Source organism: Hippocampus comes, unplaced genomic scaffold (assembly GCF_001891065.2).
Source record: "Hippocampus comes isolate QL1 unplaced genomic scaffold, H_comes_QL1_v1.1 scaffold17, whole genome shotgun sequence".
NCBI classification, from domain to species: Eukaryota; Metazoa; Chordata; class Actinopteri; order Syngnathiformes; family Syngnathidae; genus Hippocampus; species Hippocampus comes.
Genome location: NW_017805002.1, coordinates 2,625,727 through 2,647,569, shown reverse-complemented (window position 1 = coordinate 2,647,569; position 21,843 = coordinate 2,625,727). Strand labels below are relative to the sequence as shown.

Here is a 21,843-nt window from a genome sequence, read left to right as displayed (position 1 = left end):
ACAGAGCCTCTGCCATGGAGATTAAGACACGTCCGACTCAACATGTCAATTAGTTATGACACGCCCGCTTGGCCATCACTGGCTGGTTCATTTTGTGCACAATTAAAAAAGTATACTTTATAATTATACTAATTGCGTTTACATTTTTTCTGTTTTTAATAAATGCATTTTTTGATGTCTCGAATTTGGAAAATAAATCTTTATTTTTACAAATGAAGGGTTTGGTGAATGTGCATATGAACCGGTTGAGTTTAGTACCTCTAACAAGGTTAAGAACCACTGATGTAAACCCTTGGCAATTGGACCAATTGCGTTTTATCATCAGGCTGCTAGCCCACTCAATATTATTTTCTTATCTGAAGTTCCATATGAAGTTTGACCAAAACTTTTCAACGCTCCCGATGTTCCCGTATTCTGTCTACTTGCCACCAGCTCTACTGTCCCTCACTTTGATTATTTCCTTCGAATAAATGTTCTTTTCTTATAAGAAATTCAATAAGAATAAAGGGAAAGCTGTAAAACTTATCATCCTGCCTTGGCACTTTTTTGTACTATGCTATCATGCCTTATGCAACCATAAAAAAATGTTAGCAATTTTGCATTTCTTCAAGTTGAGCCTTATCAATCCATCTTTGCTCTTTTCATCCATTGTCATTATATTTGTACAAAATGTAGTGCTTCCTACATTCTGTATTGAGTAAATTTCAATATATTGTGCAACATTTCAGATCTTCAGCATGCACATGTAATTTCTATAGAACACACACTTCGTAGTTTGTCGTAATAGTATTTTATGATTCCATCAAATGTCAGCAAAGTATGTCTGTTTCTCCTTGTTAGTTGATTAGGGTGCACTTAGGAACAGTTGTCTATTTTTTCAGATAATAACAAACTTCAGGCAACACATCACGACTCAAATGATGAGAAAAGTAAACAACAGGAGGTCAATCCCCTGCTTGTGTGAAATTTGCTCATTAGCTTCCTCAGAATGCGGCACCACAAAGTGAACAAAAAAATGAAGCCCGCTAATATGAGCTTAATTTGAGAGTTGAGAATTGTAAACAGATGCTATTTTAACTGACGACCCCAGAGAGAAGTTCAAAACCATCAGATTTTCAAACCCGTCCCATCGCGTTGTTTTGCAGCATGCTGCGCAGCACCAGGGGGGGTGCGGCGTTGAACGTACTCCACAGTGGCGCGCTCATTAAGCTAATAAACAAATAGAAGCCTCGGGGGACTCCATAATAGAGCACCGTCGTTTGTAAAGATCACAGTACTTTAGCCTTGATTAGTTTTAACGGCCCGTTCACCCTTGACTGGCACACTCGTGGAGGTTGCTGGCCTGAAGCTCCAGATGTGGTTGGGAAGGGGTGGAGGGGTGGCTGGTACCGCGCCGGGGGGCTAATGAGTGTAAAAACTCAAGACATTGCTCTGTTCTCTGCACTTGCCAGCATCAATCTTCATTATGCCTTATTGAGCCGTCGAGACATTACTGTGAATAATGCCATGTATGGCAGTGCAGGAAATTGTCACAGTGAAGGACAGTATGGCTGGTGGCAGGTAGACAGAATACGGGCACATCAGGAGCATTGAAAAGTTTCGGACGAACCCCAGATGGATCTTTTTCTCGAATGTTTGCTCTTCCATAATTTACTACCAGAAGACTCTAAATTCTGAGTTGGTATTTTAATGCCAGAAGATACCAGAGTGGACCCACATAATTCACAGGGACGGCCCACGAATGCTGAAAATACCGCATGTAATTGATACCCATTTTATTTTTTTTAGCCCAATATAATTTAAAATATTTAAATTAATATATTTTTTAAAAATGAATTGAAATAAAGTAATTGGCTAGCTACACGTATGAGGCGATGTTCACATTTGTATAATATATATGCGCTATGTTAGAATTCAGTAAATTGATTTCCAGAATGTAGCCAACCGTTCTTGTTGCCTTTTTCGTTCACATTCACTTCAACGAAGTACTAATTCATTTAGTGCTGCTGTTCACATCAACCCAGATAGTTGGTATTCAAAAATAGTAACACTGAAAAACATAATATAATGCCGCTGACAAATGTTCCAACATATTATTTATTCATGTGTCACAATGGACATCTGCTTATAGTTTGGATTAAAATTCTGTAGCGTTACGTCAAGATAACGCTGATTAACTACTGTTGCTGCCTTTTTGTTCGTTCACATAACATTTTTCATACAAAATTTGTCATCCATACAAAGTTGTCTGCAAATACAGCAATTATTCCCATTTACTAACAAGCCACACACAATGCGGCTGATTATGTACGCTGCCGTATTCCCTGTTCCATAGTATTAATTCATATAGTTGCCATTCAAATCTGACTATTTAGCATTTCTTAAAATTCCAAAACAATCGACAATATTATGGTGGCTGTTCTTGCTGCTTTTTATGTTCACATGGACAAATAGTTATTCATTCATTTACACATACATGGCAATGGCGAGTGATGAAAAAAGCGGAAGGGGCGTGGCCGGGACGGGGGCGTGGCCTGGACGGGGGCGTGGTTACTTACAAAAGTGGCACTAAACACGCTGAAGATGAAGTGTATTAAATTTACACAGTTTGAAAATTGAACAGAAAAAAATCCCAAGATCGCCACTCTTCTTTCAAGTGAAAATTTGTTTACACTTTCATCCATGCCCTACAACATGTATTTGTAGAGTGGACTTTGTCAGAGCGGCTGGTTAGCACGCCGACCTTACAATGCAGAGGTTGAGGGTTTGATTTCGTTCCCAGGCTTCCTGTGTGCATTTTGCATGTACTCCCCGTGCCTGCGTGGGTTTTCGCCGGGTGTTCCGGTTTCCTCCCACATTCCAAAAACATGCATGGCAGGTTAATGGAACACTCTAAATTGTCCCTAGGTGTGCGTGTGAGCGCAGATGTTTGTTCGATTATGCATGCCCCGCGATTGGCTGGCACCTGGTTGAGGGTGTACCTAGACTACTGCCCGAAGGCAGCTGAGATTGGCGCGCCCGCGACCCTTGTGAGGATAAAGCAGATTAGAAAATGAATGGATGGATGGATGGACGGACGGACTTTGGCAAGCCTTCATAAAGAATCCCACAATCAAGGCTTGATACGTGAGTCCATTGATGGCAATGGCAGAACCTCTTTGTGCGAGCTGGTTGCTTTCAAACCTGTTGTGTCCGGGACTTCTATCACACGTTTTTGTTCCGGGAGTTCCTCCTCATCTACTGATTTGGGCCATCGCTTTCCAGGTAAGCAGACGTTGCGGAAGTTACGAGCAGGACCAGATGTCCCACTTTGAAGAATGAAGAACGCTTCCCCGTGGCATTCGCTTGGACGTACTCTCAAGTGAAGGGTGCGATTGTAGCAGAAGGAAGTGGACCGTTTAATTGCTCTGCAAGATGTGTCAATGTGTGTGTGCTGCGTTACAGGGCCTGTCATGCTTCACCATTATGAAGAGTGATTTTGCTTTGATGCAAGGTAATTTCCCCCCCAAATAAGAACCATCCTGTTTATGTCACGATGAAACACTTAAGATGTCCTTTAAATATTCTCGCTCATTTGTCACTAACCACAAAAACTCTCGCACACACACTTTCCTTTTACATACATACTATTAAGTGCCATGGTTATTGTTTCAGGACTGAGACACTTGTGCAGAACATAAGTAGAAGGTGTAAAACTGTGCTGCATGCTTTAAATGAAAAAACAAAACTAAAAAACTGCGGAAATTGAAAAATAGGAAAAAGTGTGAAGTTGTGCTGCACGCTTGTAATGGGAAAAAGTAGCACAATCTGTTGGACAAATATACAAAATAAAAATTGAAAACCGGCAGTCTGAAGTGAAATGTACCATAAAGGATTGCTTAAATTATGATTTAAAAAAAAATGCTAAATATTGTTATCAGTGGAACCTCCTTTTGTCTACCGAAACCATTTTTCAGATTTTATGTAGTTTTGCTAATTCAGGCGAATTAAAGGAACCGAAATGACAATTTTTGAAAAATGAAAATCCGATTATTCTTTCAACACAGCTATATTGCTTGAAAATGACAAGCCCAAAATGCCCCGAGAATCCCTTAAGGGTGCAATCAAGAACTATGTTTTTTTTTTTTTCGCTGACTCATCCATTTTAGATACCTGCTGCGATCAATACAATGAATCCAGTTAAAATGTTTTTTTTTTGGTTTTCCTGCCATAGCATAGCTTAGGGCCATGGAAGGTGCTTTTTAAGTGATAAAAGTGGGACTCATTTCCAGCCAAGATGTTGTGCATGCTAATGAACAACTTCTGTCGTGACGAACAAGAGGAACAAGGTTTTATATGGAGATAAAATCACACATTTTTAAGATTTTGACATTAGCAGGCCCCTTAAATTAATACCTCTCGCTCCCAAAATATGATTATAAAAACTTGCAAAATTTTCTTTTTTTATTTTGGGTATAATTTAAAAATTATTTAATGTTAGTCATACCCACAGATACTGTTATAGTACTGGATGGCGATGCGCACTGATGTTTGTATCACGTCAGATAAAAACAACATTCCATATGAAACGTATTACACATTTTTGCGATACGCATATTGCCTGGGCCGATATCACGTTGACAATATTTTTTTCGATATATTGTGCAGACTGACTGTGTAACGCATTATAGTGAGTGCAGACGCATTGCAAATTTGTCACTCTTGAGAAAAGTTATGGCCTATCCCTGCTGACTTTTGGGCGAGAGGCAGGAAACATCCTGGATAGGCCACCAGCCAATGTCAGGCTCACCCCCACAAAAAAACAAAAACAAATGCAGCATGTATTACACATACATATACTGTACATACATTGATTGTGACACTTTTGGCACTCGAGAAAGTTTCAGCTAAAGCCTATTCCAGCTGGCTTTTGGGAAAGAGTCAAGGCTAGACTCCTTTTACTCTCCTGACTTAAAAAGTGTAAATTTTTACAGTGAGTGCAGATAAATTATATATTAGCCACCCTTTTCTAAAAGTTCCCCAAGGAAAATGAGTTCTGTTTATTGCGTGTGGGAGTTGAAAGAGTTTTGAGAAGTGCATCGAAGGATTGATTGTCTTGTTTTTTTTTTTTAGATCTTCATACTTTTTAAGCATCTGCAGACAACCCAAAAAATTTAATTCCTTTGAAACAATGACACATTTTCTATTTTAAATACACATAAACTATAGCAAACGGATGTTTAATCTGCCTGCGATAAATCTGCAGAAGCACAGCATTTTTTTGTTTCACTTTTGCTTTTAGACATACCGATGAGCGCTAACATTAAACCAGCCAGATAGGGTACGCGACGTTACTTTTAGCGCATTAACTGCAGGTGGGTGTGCGAACAAGCTGTTATGCAGATTCACAGCTAGCGTATAAAAACAAGACATTGTGCTGCGGGTCACACACTGCATTATTAATGGCATTTAGTTTGACTGCAGGCATATGCAGATTTTCTGCACTGCCGTACACAATTGAAATTATTTTGGAAGACTGAAACTGGCAAGCAAAAAGACATACCCGCCACACAGAGCGGGTCTTTTTTTTGGTTTTATGATGTATTGGTTTGTTTAATCTCCAAGAGGAGGAGGTGAGCATTCATTTTATTGCATCTGTCTGACGCCATGCTGGTTCTCCTGATAGCGTCCGTGCCAGTGAGGCTTTTCCGTCCCTGGCTCTCCTCTGGTGTTAGCGCACAAAGCCCCCTTCGTGTAGCCTGGCCCAAAAAAAAAAAGACCCCTTTCAATTGGACACAATCCTATTGTTATACCCCCTTTGGCTTCATTCCCAGATCGTCTCCCCAGCCGCTGTCTCTCTTGCTGTTGCATTCCTCTTGACCTACGGCTCATTCGGAGCCCTCACTGAATGTGATCCGTGTTAATGGTTCTGAGGTCACAAACATTGATTAGACTTGGGAATATGAGTATGTACACAGAACATCTCTCTCTGATGTGTGAGTTCTAGTATACGTGCGTGAGAGTGTGAGTGTGTGAGGCCACATGAGCTTGGAATGCTATGACTTGGAAAATTGTTAGTCTGCTCATATTTCAATAATTTAGCATAGATTTGTTCTGTATGCTTATCTGGATGCACACTGTAGGTCCAGGTACCCACTTCCGATGTCAGACCTAAACCTGTCTCTTTGTACATTTCAAGTGACACATTACCCAAATGGCTGTGTTTAAGATAAGATAAGAATCCATGACACCACCCACATGGGAAAATGCTCGAATAGGACATAACTCAACGCAAGTGTCAACATACGCCAGTGACACCATGGAGGTAAACATAAATAATGCAGATATTAAAGGTTCCATACCATCTATTTGGCCAAGGCTGACTCTTCTCCGAATGCAACCTCCACATTACTTCACTTTCCACCTTTTGCAATAATTGAGCTTATGCAATGGACACACATCTAATATTCATATTTACACCACATTCCATTGTCTTTGTTATCCCGAGTGTTCTTAACATGTACTTCAATCACATCAAACTTGGATTGATGACGTTTATCTGATCTGTGTGTTTACACTGCACTCGCATTGGCAGTTATCCAATAAATATCTGGAAGATGCCGACTTGGTGGTCGACTGGTGAGCACGTCTGCCACACAATGCAGAGGTCTTGGGTTCGATTCCAGGCTCTGGCCTTTCTGTCAGCATTTGCATGTTCTCTCTGTGTTTGTGTGGGTTTTCTCCGGGTACTCTGGTTTCCCCCCCACATTCCAAAAACATGCACACTCGGTTAATGGAACACTCTAAATTGTCCCTAGGTGTGATTGTGAGTGTGAATGGCTGGTAAACAGTTCAGGGTGTACTCTGCCTACTGCCTGAAGAGAGCTGGGATAAGGTCAAACACGCCCATGACCCTCGTGAGGATTAGCGGCTTGGTTAATGGATGGATGGAAGGATGGATGAATGGAAGACGCCTAATCGTCATCTGTCATCTGATGCCATTGTTTTTTATTTATGTTGCCATTTTGCATTTACCAATTGTGGGCAAAATCCAAATTGAGGACAGAAAAAAAATATCTGAATTGCGTCACTTGAACTGTACAGTGTAAATCCATGCTAATGACTGTAGCAGGTAGAACTAGGGATGGAGCCCAAGAATCCATTGTATCCCAACTGTTTTTCGAATTAAACATGAAGTGCCTTATGTGAACCAAAGAGTAGAGGAAAAGTGGAACAGCGGATTGAAAATGCGGAGCAGAAAAGTAACACAGCCCGGGGCTCAGAGCTAAATCTCTTGACATTCCTAAGAACAATCATTAGCATGCTTCCAAGACACCCAAGGAAAATTGTTTCACAACAAATCTTATTTCCAAGTAGAAAATATTTCATTTGAATCAAATGTTCTGTCTTTCTGTTGACTTTTGATAGCTTCAACAACCAGTTTAGGCTGCAAACTGCTGCCAAGTAGTGGAATCCGTTATGCCGGTGTTGACAACACAACAGCCTCATAATACCATCAATAAAGACAAAATTATGCATGTGACAAAACTAAGACAAACTCGAGTTTGGTTAAAATTGTGGAAGCTGTAATTGAAGAAGCTGTAATGTCAAATGTCTTGCCCAGTTTAGGTCCATGCATCAGAATGGTTGCAATTACAGTCATTTCACATTCGATACATTTTTGTTCTTGTTGCTACTGTAGGAAGGGAGCTCTATCCTGAACAGAGCATACTGAAAGCAATTTTAAAAATTCCGTGCAAATTTGGGTTAGGTTGCTACTGTAGGAATGGGACAATGTCGTACACCACTGAGACCCTCAATGTTAACGGAGCAAAAGGATTTTCATTGAAATTAATTATTAATTGAAAGAACTGTATTCCTACCTTTTCTGTGGACTGCGAAGTGCCAAAGAAGATGGGGATGAATGCCAGCCAGATTATGCAAGTGGTGTACATGGTAAAACCAATGGGCTTGGCCTCGTTGAAGGTCTCCGGCACCCCTCTAGTCTTAATGGCGTACACGGTACAGGTGACCATGAGCAGCATGCTGTAACCCAGCAGACAGATGAGGGACAGGTCGGAGATATCGCACTTGAGCACGCCGCGGGCCATCGCTGGATTAGACGTCCTCTGATCCTCATAATCGATGATGGCCTTGGAGGGATCCACGCCAAACCAGATACACACGCCGAGCAGCTGCACTGATGCCAGAGTGAAAGTGATGATGAGCTGTGAGGCTGGGGAGATGAACCGGGGCGCACTCAAGGACATGGTGCCTTGATCAAAGATGCGGTAGATGCGGTTGGTTTTCGTGAGCAGGGCGGCGTAGCTGATGCTCATGCCCAGGCCCAAAAAGATCCTCCGGAGGGAGCAGATTCCCACGTCCGGGGTGGAAATCATCAGGAAGGTGGTGGCGTAACACAGGAAGATGCCGGTAAGCAGCACATAGCTGAGCTCTCGCCCCGATGCCTTCACAATGGGCGTGTCATTGTACCGCACAAAGGTGACCACGACAAAGAGGGTGGCCATGATGCCCGCCACTGCGATGAGCACCGGGATCACTGCCCACGGAGAGCTCCACTCCAGCTTGACGATGGGGATCGGGACGCAGCCCGTGTGGTTCTCGTTGGGCCGCAAGTCGAATCGGCACATCTTGCAGGTGAACGTGTCTGCCTGGTACTGGTAGCCATCGCACCGCTCACAGTGCCAGCAACACTGGATGCCTTTCACGATCTTCTTACGTTCGCCGGCCCGACATGCCTGGCTGCAGATTGACGACGGAATCTGACGGACAGAGCCGGGCCACTGCATCGAACGAACCTAGGAGGAAGGCACAGGAAACAGACTTCAGCATCTTTCACATAAAATTAGAGAATTGATTCACCTTTCGCGCGTTTCACACCGAACCCAATGATGCGGGACATATTGTCTGGTATGATGTATGCAACACTGGTCAGACTGTTAGACTTGCTTTCTATACATCAGGGCGGAAGAAGTGAGTCTCGGATTTTTAACTTCAAATCCCCGTCGCCATTCTTTTTCATCCAGTCACTGTCCCGTATCTACAGCTACCTCCAAATCCAGTAAATTGGTGGCTCAACTTCATCTTCCCACCCCATCCTGGTCTTGAGCTCTTTGATACGAATTCTAAACCTGACGGGGATGTGAAATTCAAAACCCGAGACTCACTTCTTCGGCCCCAATCAAAAGCAATTCGAACAGTCTAACCTGTGTTGCATACATCATACCAGACACTACACCACGCATCATTGAGTTCTGTTATTTATGTTGTTTTGTAGAAATGGTTCTTAACCTGGGTTCGATGGAACCTCTGCCATGGAGGTTAAGATACACCCAACTCAACATGCAAATTAGTCATGACACGCCCGCTTGGCCATCAGTGCCTGTTTCATTTTGTGCACAATTAAAAAAACCTTACACTTATGTCTTGAGATTTTATTTGAGTCTTTTTCTGTTTTTAATAAATGCGTTTTTTATTTCTTGAATTTGTAAAAAAATATACAGGTATATTTTTTTATTTTTCACTCATGAAGGGTTCGGTGAATGTGCAACTGGTTGGGTTCGGTACCTCTGACAAGGTTATGAACCACTGGTTTAGATGTTTGAGATGTCACAAAAGCAAAAAAATAATGGTGCCATTCTTGAAATTATGCTTGAAATGCATGACTGAAGCACAAGGACGTTGTACTTTACGTATTTTACCTAACCCTTTCATATTGAAAAACACCCCTACAGGTTCTTCTTGTGAATGTGTCTTTTATCAACACTGAGAAAGAAAGAAAATCTGAATTTGACATTCCCAAAAAGTTGGCTTTTTAAAAAAATTACTTTTATCCACTTGTTGCCACGCTTTCTAAAGCTGGCAGTAGCGTGTAAAGGCGCATTTAATTTAAAAAAAAAACAAAAAAAAACAAAGCAAACTAATTAAATAAAGCCAACTCACTTGGTGCGCTCGACTCAACTGAAGTCAGCAGCAGGTTGTTGAAAGAAAAACAGAAGACAAAAGCTTCTCTCTCTCAAGCTGCTTCATGTGTTTCAACTTTAATCTCTTTTCGGCTGCCCAAGGCCTTCTTCTTCACATTCTCAAAACACAATTTGTTTTGTTCCCTTTTATGCCGTTGACTGGTACAAGACTGTCACTTCATCACAGCCTGCTGAGCCCGCAGTGTTATGTTTCAGCAGTTAATGACGCCGTGGGGCACAAATGCTATTAAATGTGTCTGTCATGGCTCTCTTTTCATCATGCGCTCATTCAAGGAGGCCCTCAGGATATTTACTCACAGAAGATGGCACCCATCAAACGATTTGCGAAGGAGTTAGCGAACAAGCAAAGACACAAACTTTGAGTTCATTTTATGTCACTCACATTGAGATGAAGTTGATCTGTCCAGTGGCCGATGATCTTGTACTCCGCCGTGAGGTTTCGTATCTGGTACTGATAGATCTCGTAGCGTCCGGGTGCATCTCCATTTTCGTTGAAGAGCACTGGGTTTCCTGCGATGCCTGGAAATGGGAAAATCATTGTGCCTCATTTCATTGTCATGTATTACCATATTGGCCCGAATATAAGACGGCCCCGATTATAAGACGACCCCCTCTTTTTCGTGACTCAAGTTTGAAAAAAGACGTTTTGAACACCAAATTATTTTTTATAAAGAAAATAATTACAGTATGTCTGAAACAAATGATTATAACAATATATTTGAGAGAAAAAGCATGTTATTTTGCCTCATTCAAATCTGAAGTGCAATCACATTCGTAAATGAATGGCTTCTGGTTTTTGAAATGTAAATTACATCATAACTTCTCCTCAGCTGCCGGTTAACCTGGCCGATCTTCGACCCACTTTTCTCCAGATTGTCACTACGTTTCTCCATTTTCTGTTATCTCTTCTATTATTTTCTTCTCTTTTCATTCTTACCGCTATTTTTTATTTTTCTTCTTCGTGCTACCGCTATTTTTATTTTTATTCTTTGTGGCAGGGGTACACTTTGGCCTGGGGAGTCAAGTTCAGCATTCGCTTCAATGATATCTGGCGGCATCTAGCGTCGTGAATGGGTATAATGTCTAGACCCCGAATACAAGACGACCCCGACTTTTTCAGTCTTATTTCAATGCAAAAAACACCGTCTTATATTCGAGCCAATACGTTAGAATCTTTTATGTCAAATGCACATTTGTGTTGTGTGTTGCCATTATTTGTCTATTTCAGGCTTTCCCAAACTATATCCGATCAACACAAAAACTTTGATGACAATGTTTCTCAGAGTATGATGGTCCTGAAATACGAGGCAACGGCATGCGATTAACTAGTTTGTGCAACGGCTTAAGAATACATGGTCAGTTGCTCAGTTATCATCTTGCTCACTTTATTTCATTTTAGAGTATTGTGGCCTTGAATTGTTATTCATACAAATACATTACGCTCCAAATGATTATGCAAAGGATGTTTTTCTCACGGCCCGGTGGGCCAGTGGTTAGCGCGTCAACCTCACAGTGCAGAGGTTGTGGGTTCTATGCCAGCTCTGGCCTTCCTGTGTGGAGTTTGCATGTTCTTCCCAGGCCTGAGTGGGTTTTCTCCGGGTACTCCGGTTTCCTCCCACATTCCAAAAACATGCATGGCAGGCTGATTGAACTCTCTAAATTGTCCCTAGATGGGAATGTGAGCGCGGATGGTTGTTCGTCTCTGTGTGCCCTGCGATTGGCTGGCAACCGGTTCAAGGGGTACCCCGCCTACTGCTTGAAGACAGCTGGGATAGGCTCCAGAAACCTCTGTTTTTCGCTGAAATCAAAGCGATTTTGATCAAAAGCATCCCATCAGGTAAAGTTACACTTCAACACAGGACTTCGTATTTGATAGCTGCCTCGCAATTCATGCATCCCTTGAACTGGTGAGTTTTTGGAGAGCTTCTGCTTGAATTTCATTCCAGGATGACAGAATAGCTGCGAGAGCTGCTGTTTGGATGTGAACTGTCTCGTGACCCCCATAGATCTTTTGCTACTGCCTCCTACCCTCACAGACCTTTTGCTTTAGGATCCTCCAAAAATCATGCAAAACCATGATTGCACCTCAAAGCATGACTTTTGTTTCCTTCCTGATGACGTTAGTGTTATTCCTTTTCCAATACTGGTCAGAAACCGTTTGTTAATTGGATCCACACTGCAGAGTAGAAGCAATTTTACTTTTCTGCTTAAGTATAGGATGACAAATTGTTAAATGCACAAGTATAAAGTCCGAAATTCTACGTCACATTTGGAGTTGGTGTCATGTCCAAATAACTCCACGAATTTCTGGCATTCGCTCAGGGTTAATTTGGTCCTAATCCACATCTGTTTATACTGATTAGAGAAGCGATTGGCCGCAATCATCACAGGCTCACGGGGGGATTAAACGCAGGCATGGATGTTATCTCGCTGCACGACTCGTACCACCGTGAAAGGGAGTGACAGTTAATACCGACGGGCGATGACGAGGCTGAGGCAGCTGTACAGATGAGTTTTATAGGATTTTGCAGTCTTCTTCGGAGATTGCAGACCCTTTAGAAATGACTTAGAAAGGCTGACAGTCATCACTGAGCTGATATGGCAACAACTTACATGTAAAACAGCATGTCATCGAAACTGAAGGTGCTGAAGAGTTTCGAGATCCAAAGACTCTGAGGAGCAACTGGCAACACCTGACCACTTAAACAATAATCATTTTAGAATTCCAAATAGATTTTTCACACTCTTGAGATACATTTTTCATCTCAATGAATGACAGTACCGTTGAATTGCCTGCCTCAAAAAGAGAAGCTCACGTATTTTAAATTATTCATTCAACACGTACGAAAATATTTTTGAAACGAGTATTCCTCCTTAAGTTTTGTACTAAAACTCACCCACATTGTAAGTGATTCCCAACCACTAGTCTGATTTCACTTTAATTTAGATATGATGCCAACATCATTTCAGCAGCGTGCGAGTATATTTTAAAGTTTGATGCAATCACTTTGCGTTAGACTAGCGAAAGGAAGTTCGCCTCCATACAAAAATGATGATGCCTGCATAGTTTCTTAATCAGTTCTATCATTTCTAGCACACACACACACACACACACGCACACACACGCACACACGCACAGACACACACACAGACACACACACACAAACACACGCACATCAGTGCTTATTGTGCTTTGACTTGAAGTGAGAAGTGGAAAAGGACGACAGCTCCTCTGGTGAAAAATAGTCTTCTTCCAAAATAGCATAACAATCTTCAGATATATTTTTTTAAAACAAAAAGAACGATTCGGGGAAACTTGTCTTTTTTGCCACGACAATGATATTAAGGCAGCCACTATTAGAATTGGAAGAAGCTTGTGTGTTGGCAGAAATTCAGGTTGCACACACAAGAACTTGCTGCCGTGGATAATTTTATGAAGATTTTTATGTCTTTTTTTTCTGTTTCATTTTAAGAGACGCTCCAATGCACTAAATACTGTAGGTATCATACACAGAGTCAAACAAAGCCCTCCCCCACCTCGGTGCCTCAGACCACACCACCGTTATGCTAATGTCAGCATACACGCCGCTGGTTAAAGTCATCAAACCAGCTAGAAAGCAGGTACCGGTGTGGCCTGAGGGATCCACAGAGGCACTCCAAGACTGCTTTTCTACCACGGACTGGAGTATGTTCAAACAGGCAGCTACCACCAACAGCAGCATCCGTGACCTCCACAAGTATACAGAGACTGTGATATCCTACATGAGGAAGTGCATGGACGAGGTCACAGTCACCAGAAACATCACCATCCGGGCCAATCAGAAGCCCTGGCTGACAGCTGACAGGTGAGGTCCGCAGGCTCCTGAGGGCCAGGAACACTGCCTTCAGAGCTGGGGACGTGGTGGGTCGAAAGACTGCCAGGGCCAACTTGTCACAAGGCATTAGATTGGCCAAGAGACAATACTCCAAGAGGATCGCAGACCATTTCAATGACAGCAGAGACACCAGGAACCTGTGGCGGGGGATCCAGACCATCACAGACTACAAATCCTCTTCGCAGACATGTGACAGCTCCATCTCTCTGCTGAACAACCTTAATGACTTCTTCGCCTGCTTTGAGGTAGACAAGAACACCCCAGCACAGAAGACCCTACCTCTTCGTGGCGACCAGGTGCTGACGCGTTCCCGGGATAGCGTGAGGTGGTCCCTCAGAGGGGCAAATGCACGGAAAGCGGCAGGTCCTGACAACATCCCTTGTCGTGTCCAGAGAGACTGTGCTGAGGAGCTGACAGATGTCTTCATTGGCATCCTCACTGAGCCAGGCTGTTGTCCCAACATGCCTCAAAGCCACAAACATCATCCCGGTCCCGAAGACTGCAGACGCCATCTCCATTGCCCTCCACTCAGCCCTCACCCACCTGGAGACCGAAGACTCACACGTCAGAATGCTGTTCATCGACTTCAGAGCAGCATTCAACACCATCATCCCGCAGTAGCGCATCCACAAACTAGAACACCTGGGGCTCAACACCTCCATGTGTAACTAGCTACTGGACTTCCTGACGGGGAGACCCCAGGCAGTTTGGGTAGGCAGCCACACCTCCAGCACCATCATGATGAACACGGGGGCCCCCCAAGGATGTGTGCTGAGCCCCCTCCTCTTCGCTCTGCTGACCCACGACTGTGTAAGTGTACTGTATGTGCACATTCATGCATGTGCATGTGTTTCCCCCGCCACCCGGCAATTTTTGCATAATTTTTTGGGGGTGTGATACAAAAGAGAGCAATTGTCCATACGCAAGGGCACACAATACGTCTTCGACCACATTCTGTTTTCACTCCGCTTGCCTTTGCCAAGACAGACGCGGCACCTTCGCTGCACTATTGGTGCGCCACGCGGGCCCCATGATCCACACAATGTTCGTGCACCCGGAGCCTCTTTTGATGGCTGCTGCTCGCTATTTGCGAAGCGTCCAGCTTTCAGTAACTCCATCATCCTTGTCATGCTTGGTGGAAGATTTTCTTCCCCAACAGAAATCTTCAAGGGTTAATTATTTTGGTTTCTCCATCACTACTGGTTTGAATGCACTCTTTACTAACTCCACGCGACTCCACATGACTCCATGATTCTCCACAACTCTCCCCATGCACCTCTCCCCCTCTACTTCTGCTTCTACTTGTTCTGCAGCATGATCCTGGCTGATCCCTTACACCCACTGCCACCTGCTGGACAAATAGGAAATGATTTATGATGAAGACAAGCCTGATCCTGAGTCAGAGGCTGCATCAGACCCTTCTGCACACTATGACACACACAAAAAAAAAAAATTGCAAACGACGTAAAAATCCGTCATAGGTAGGCGACCATAGTGAATTTTCAAGACGCATTTATACGTCATGGGGAATAAGAGTTAATTTAAGTTATGTTGTCTTTCTTTCAAAATCTGTTACAATTATCTGCCATCTTGAGTTAATAGTTACAGAACCATTTTTGTGTGTTCCAGCTGTCTTGGAATAACATTTATCACAAAAGATTTTGAACATTATCAACTAAACCGTGTGAATTTTAGAAAATTCTTTGATTTCCTGAGATGAAGCCCCTCAAATTCTTGTAGAGATTATCAACTAATAACTGAATCATCTCAGGTCTTGTACTAGAATTGAACCACTATCAACATTAAAAAAGTTTACCATTTTGACTGTTTTAATACTATTACCGGTACTCCCACCTTGGTGATGAAAAGCATCACTTGTATTATTCCAACATGACCACAGTGCTACTATAGCATCTGGTTCTTGCTGATGTTAGTAACGCACATTTGTTACTGTCAAAAATGTTGAAACCTTGTGTAGCTTTGATCAAAGCTATTTCTTTTCTACTCACTTTCTGCTTTTTTTCTGCTCCATTGGGGTAATGAGTCTTCTTACTCACAACCCTGCCAACAAATTTGTTTTGCAGCCATTGCCCTGAGTCAGGTCTGCACATGCACAGTGCGGAGATGGAGTAGCCCATTGCGTGAAGAAGGAAGGGAGGGGGGAATGCAACAATCAGAACAGAGGAAACCTTTGATTGTGTTTTCAGAATTTGAGTATGCTTTGAGATTTAAGATGAAACTGATGAGAATTGATTTAAACAGAAGAAAACAGGGCCCGAGGCAACTGCCTGTGTTAACCAAATGGAAAGTGCCCTTCTGACGATCAACACCTACTGGACCTGAGTTGTGCAATAACGACCCTGAGCTACAGTCGGAGCGCTAACAACGATAAGCTTTGACTTTCCGTTTTCTGCTTCATCACCGTGATAACTGTGTGTTGTTTGAAGACACGCCATAATGACGTGTCACTAAAAAGACAGGCCTCGTCTTTACCGTACAGCAGCTTGATGAGCCTCACTGCCAGCCCGGTGAAGCGTTTAATCAAGGTATGAACATGGGAGAGCCGTCCTGAGAGGCACAGCGGAGGGACTCTGTGTTCAGTTGCTTCCGCTGTCAAGATTCACAAGCGTGATGAAAATAACCTGTGCATTATTTTGGGGTTTTGGTTTTGTTCTTCACCCCCTCCCAAAGACGATCTATTTATTTGAAAGCCTCTCACACATCCGGAATGAAAAGGGTGCGTGTGGTAATTCTGCTGAGTCGTTTTTCTTTATTTCATCGCCGAGGATGCGGCGCTCTGATCCACAGCTGGGCTGACTCATCCAGATGTGGATTAGAGCTTCAGTGTGGCCTGCTTTGGTGACAATGACGCCCACACCACAAAGCAGCCGGCCGTCATGGGAGGATTACGCTGACTTTGTGTCCCCAAAAGGGGGGAATTACAATGTGCATTAAACACATTGACAGCCAATATATACATTTTTTTTTTCAATTTTCAAGCCTTTTGTAAGGGCGGCACTGACTCAACATTGAAGATTGTCAGATTGTGAGACAATTTTCCCATAAGAAACAATGGAAATTGAAGCTGTAAGAAGCGACCAATGCACTTCCTTTTTTCACTACGAACCCACTAATGAAATGATCAGCAAAGTGGGATGCCACGTTGTGGCAAATTTAGACGGCGTTGGCAGAAACACACTTCACAATATCAGGACATGCATCTAAGATAACTGGTTTCGATTGGGTTTTATTTTGGCAAATTAACGGGGAGGATTCATGTGAAAGTAGGAGCTCTTGAATTGTTACAAAATGGCTGTTCAACGCAAACTGGATGACTTCCTGTTCAACTTCAGGCATGAGTCCTTGAGACTTTTTCATGTGTTCTGTTCAGATAGAAATGACCAGCCCATTTTGTATTGATCAGCGAAACTGGTGTCGAGGGCTCTTTTTTTTTTTTTTCTTTCCAGGTGGCGTTTATGAATGATAGACTTTAGTGTCATGCTGTGCCCACATTTGATGATTGCAGAAATGCTCTCCAATTTTTCATCACACTTCTGATTAGGATATCTGCTTCGGATTGGGAGTCATTTGGATACTACAGTTCTTACAAGGACTAGGTGAAAGTACGGGCCCTGGAATTGGCCCAAAATGGCTGCTTCAACTCAAAATGGATGATCTCGAGCACACTGAATTGTTTATTGAGGAAAGTGTTGTCTGGGCTAATTTAAACAACTTTCCACGTGGAGCTATTTGGTGAGTTTTTAGAGGGAAGGTGGTGGGGTAGTGTGCATTGACGTTCATGTTGACACAACCGATATGGCTTGGCACATTGAGATAATAGGGTGAGTGCCGACGTCAGCATGATATCGTCAGTTGTTTCAATGCAAAGGGGCATGGGCAGTGAGTATCAGGCATTAAACTGGACACTCCCCTATTACACTTTTTGCCCTCTGCCTCAGTTAGTACCTCGGAAGGCAGTACATTTTCCAAAATCCGCAGTACCTTCCATCCCGTACAGCAGGCTGGAAATAATTTGGAATTTCATGAACTTTGAAGTAGTGAACCTCAAAAACATTGAGAAATGTAACTGTAGTTGTCATATGAGTGTCTATGTATTTTTCAATCAAATAAGCTAAATACACGTGAAAAAACACTCTGCATCAAATTCGACACACATATCAGGCCCATTTCTTAAAACTCACCTGTTCCGCAAAACACCTTTTAATCTGTTTTACCCTCTTTGGCTTTGTTTTTCTTATTCTAAATGTGTTTGTTTTAAATCATGTATGCTTGTGTACATTTTATCTCATGTTTTAAACTCTTGTAAAGTGTCTTTGAGTACGATGAAAAGCGCTTTCAAAATTAAATGTATTATTATTATTATTATTATTATTATATGCTCTTGCCACTTATGCCGAAATTTGACTCCATGACTTGTGTCTGCTAACAGTATCCCGGCATTCCTTTCACTCGCCACTCAATGACCACTTCACAATCAAGCACAAACATGCATTTGTCAATTCAGATTTATGTGGACACCCGCAGAGACTCACCAAGGAGCAATTTTGGCTCTAGCGGCGGGACGCTCGCGCATCAGCAATGCTGACGGGAACAATGGGACTCATAACAAAACATGTTTATGCACCGCTGACAATCACCACTAGAGCCAGTGGTTTGCAGGATTCCAAATGGATATGTGTTAGTCACACGTCAGTAGTCACATCAGATTCCAGTATAATGGGTTGACAAACCTCGACAACGACCACAAAACCAAGTACCAACTTCATCGTTTTTTTCCCCCACTAACTGACTCGCACCAGCAAAACTCCCTTGAGCACACATATACTGTGTTAAAAAAAGAAATTAAAAAAAATATACTGATTATGACACTACACACAATCACCCTCCCTTCTCCTTCATTAGTGGGATCACTTCTGAAACAAGTAAAAATAGAAATGAATACAGCAGTGCCCTCAAAACTGAATTTGAACGGGACTTTGGTGTTTTAAAAATGTGGACTGACCATGACACCATGCTCAGTCACACTAATTCCTTGCTCATGGTAATGCTATCAGAGTATGCGTAGTCGTAGTACCACATTTGTACTCTGATCTGTACTCCATTAGGTCTAAAAGAAAAAAACAAAACAAACAGCCTAGGTATTTGCCAATGTAGGCTGTTTTGGTACACAACTGTAGTGGACACAGGATTGGTGACAATGCCTTTTCCCACCATTTTCAAAACACTTCTGACTGATTTTTTTCCACTCAACAACAGGTCACAGGTATATTCTGTTTACAAAGGACACATTGACCACAACACCACACTGTCTAGGGATTAAACAGAAATATTCCTTTGTAGTCAACCATAATGCGAAGAAAATTGAGTCAGAGCCACTTTATCGATTTTGTCACGAATTGATGTCGGTGTGTGTAGTGAATGTGATACACATAAAGTTATGGTTCGCATGCAGTTGTTCTTCCTGCGTTATTGAACGTAACATTTTCACTTCACCCCGCTGCTTTTGTTCTTGGCAACCAGTCCTATGATCCCGGTGATATGAATATTTTAAGACGATGCGATCGGAAGTCATAAACTGTCGAGGCTAACATCAAAGCCCATCCACAACCATTATTATTTTCGTACTCTGGGACCCTTACAGACATATGTAGTGCAGACTATTGCCTTGTTAGCTGGACATGTTGCTCCCCCACAGAGTGTTATAGGTGGGCAACAGCAGCAGGCAGAAGAGTCAAAAGTCCTCTGTCAATTGACCAATTGGAAGAGTAGGTGTCAAAAACACGTGAGTAGGGATTAGCGGACTTTAAGCTTGAAATATCGATGCGGAGTAGTTAATTCGACAAGTCGACCAATTGATTCAAATGCTGCTACCTTTTCCCTCGCATCTTACCATGCCACTTCTGACACCATTTTCCCACAGAATTGAGGTGTCGCACCCTCAAAATGGTTTCAAAAACAGGTCCTTCGATATCAATTAACCAGACCACGATATCATCATCATCTCACATTTAATAGCATTTTTTAACAGAAGTCTGAAGAGTAGTACCCTGAAGAGTAGTACCCTTAGATTGGAACTCAGTTAAAAACGAAACAAAACAAAACTGTACACTGACTACATGATAATCACAAACGGAGTGAGGGCACACTGTCACACTGCCTCCCCGTTTGGTTGGCAGGGGCCCACTTGCCAGACTCTGAGGAGTAGTTGGCAAACCTGTACAGTGATGATGACACCAAATAACCAATGTTTATTTTTTCCTTTTTTGGAGGGCGGGGGGGCAGGGGGGGGCATGATACTTTAATGATGCTGTGACATAGATGGCATCATGTGCTGGCACAGCACATCACACCTCTCGAGTGGTGAGCAAAATGTAGAAGACCAAAAAAAAAGGCAAAAAAAAAAACAGGGATTCAAGTGCTTGGATAATGAAATGAAATGACCGAGGGGGAGGGGGGGGAGTGACCTGTGGTTTTTGTCGTTCTCCCCGTGTCAGTCAGTGGTAAGTCCTCTTCATTAGGGCGGAGATTCTAGACCAGCGTGGCCAATGTTGGAGTTGCAAAATTGAAATGAGGCCTGTCATGTGGCACAAACTGCTTGTCTAAACAGTCTCCTCGCATAATGAGCTCCACAGAGCCCCATCACCCCCCCCACACCCCGCCCCTTTCCTCCCCTCCTCCTCCTCCTCTGCCACCACTACACTGAGCTGCACTCTAATGTGACACCGTGGGCCCCGAGGTTGCAAACGCATGCCAACTGACAGCCACCTGCTTGTTCCGGGCCACTGGGGTTAATTAACTGCTTGTAATCATATGCACTATTTAATGATCACGGTAGCGCTACGCACCTTAAGAATTAGTGAGAATTAATCCAACATGTTTTTTTTTTGTTTGTTTGCCCCCCCCCCACACACACATGAACGCACAAGCGGGACACCTTGGCAAATGGAGGCATGTTTCCCCGCTATATCGTCATTAACTCTTAATGACCTTTACATCATGCAGAATTTGCCACGAGTACACTTCGCTCTCCAAGTGTGTCTTGCGCCTCGGTGGCTCCATCATCACTTGGTGACTTTGTCGACAGCGGATTCTGTTGCAATCACAAGCTCTATAGCGCGTCAAATGTTAATGATAATGAAAACACGGGCTTTGTAAAACAAGAAAAAAAAACATGTTATTTAATTTAGGCAAATGTATCTGTCAATTCCACAGGAAAAATGTCACTTGGAAAGGTTTCATAAAACAAGTAAAGATAGCTTGCTTCAAAAAGTTGATACAGTTGTGGTCGGTGAAGAACAAAGCAAGTATTCAATCAGGATACGTGTTCCTGTTTGCAAAGTCATCAAGGAGCAGATTTAGATCAAGTTGGTTTGGATTGTAAACATGATACCGCAGTAATACGATATCAGCAGGTCAGCACTTGCATGGATGTTTCTAAAAATGTACTTCTCCACCTCAAAAGGAGAAAAAGCCGTGGCAAAAAGAACAAAAAATGCCTTGTCCGCCGATTCTCAATATCACGTGAGCTCAAACACATTTTGCCTTTCACATGATAACATCCTCTGAGTATGTTTATGTTTGAAGAGCGGGGCAACACTGCTCTAAAAAGTTCATTTTCCATGACCTAAAATGCACTTTGCTTGGGGAAAAAAAGGGCAATTTTTTTAGCAGCAGATATAGTTTGCGTTTCATTATGCTCACGTCTGGAGAAAAAGTGAGACATTTGTGAGCTTTAAGCCTGCTGGAGGTTTAAAAAAAGAGGAGGCACAAAAAAAAAACAACAACAAAGAAAACACACTCTTGTGACGAGATCTCAGGAGAAAGGAAAGACTGATGAGAAGCTGATTCTCTGCTCTTGACCAACTGGACTGAGAATAAGTCGAAGGACAGTCGCAGTGGATGTGTTTGAGTATTCCAGCTTTGTCGGCTGCTGCTGCTGCTGCTGCTGCTGAATGGGCTGAAAC

General features: G+C 42.7%; 1 protein-coding gene across 1 annotated transcript in view; it reads right to left on the bottom strand.

Moving 5' to 3' along the window:
* The window catches only part of LOC109507780 (metabotropic glutamate receptor 4-like), a 250,799-nt gene that overhangs the window by 8,359 nt on the left and 220,597 nt on the right, over nucleotides 1–21,843 (bottom strand). Inside the window, exons 8-9 of the mRNA XM_019857434.1 lie at nucleotides 10,366–10,502; nucleotides 7,863–8,798 (exon numbers count right to left, since the gene is read on the bottom strand). Of these exons, the coding sequence (XP_019712993.1) occupies nucleotides 7,863–8,798; nucleotides 10,366–10,502 (1,073 nt within the window). The remainder of the gene's footprint in view (nucleotides 1–7,862; nucleotides 8,799–10,365; nucleotides 10,503–21,843) is intronic.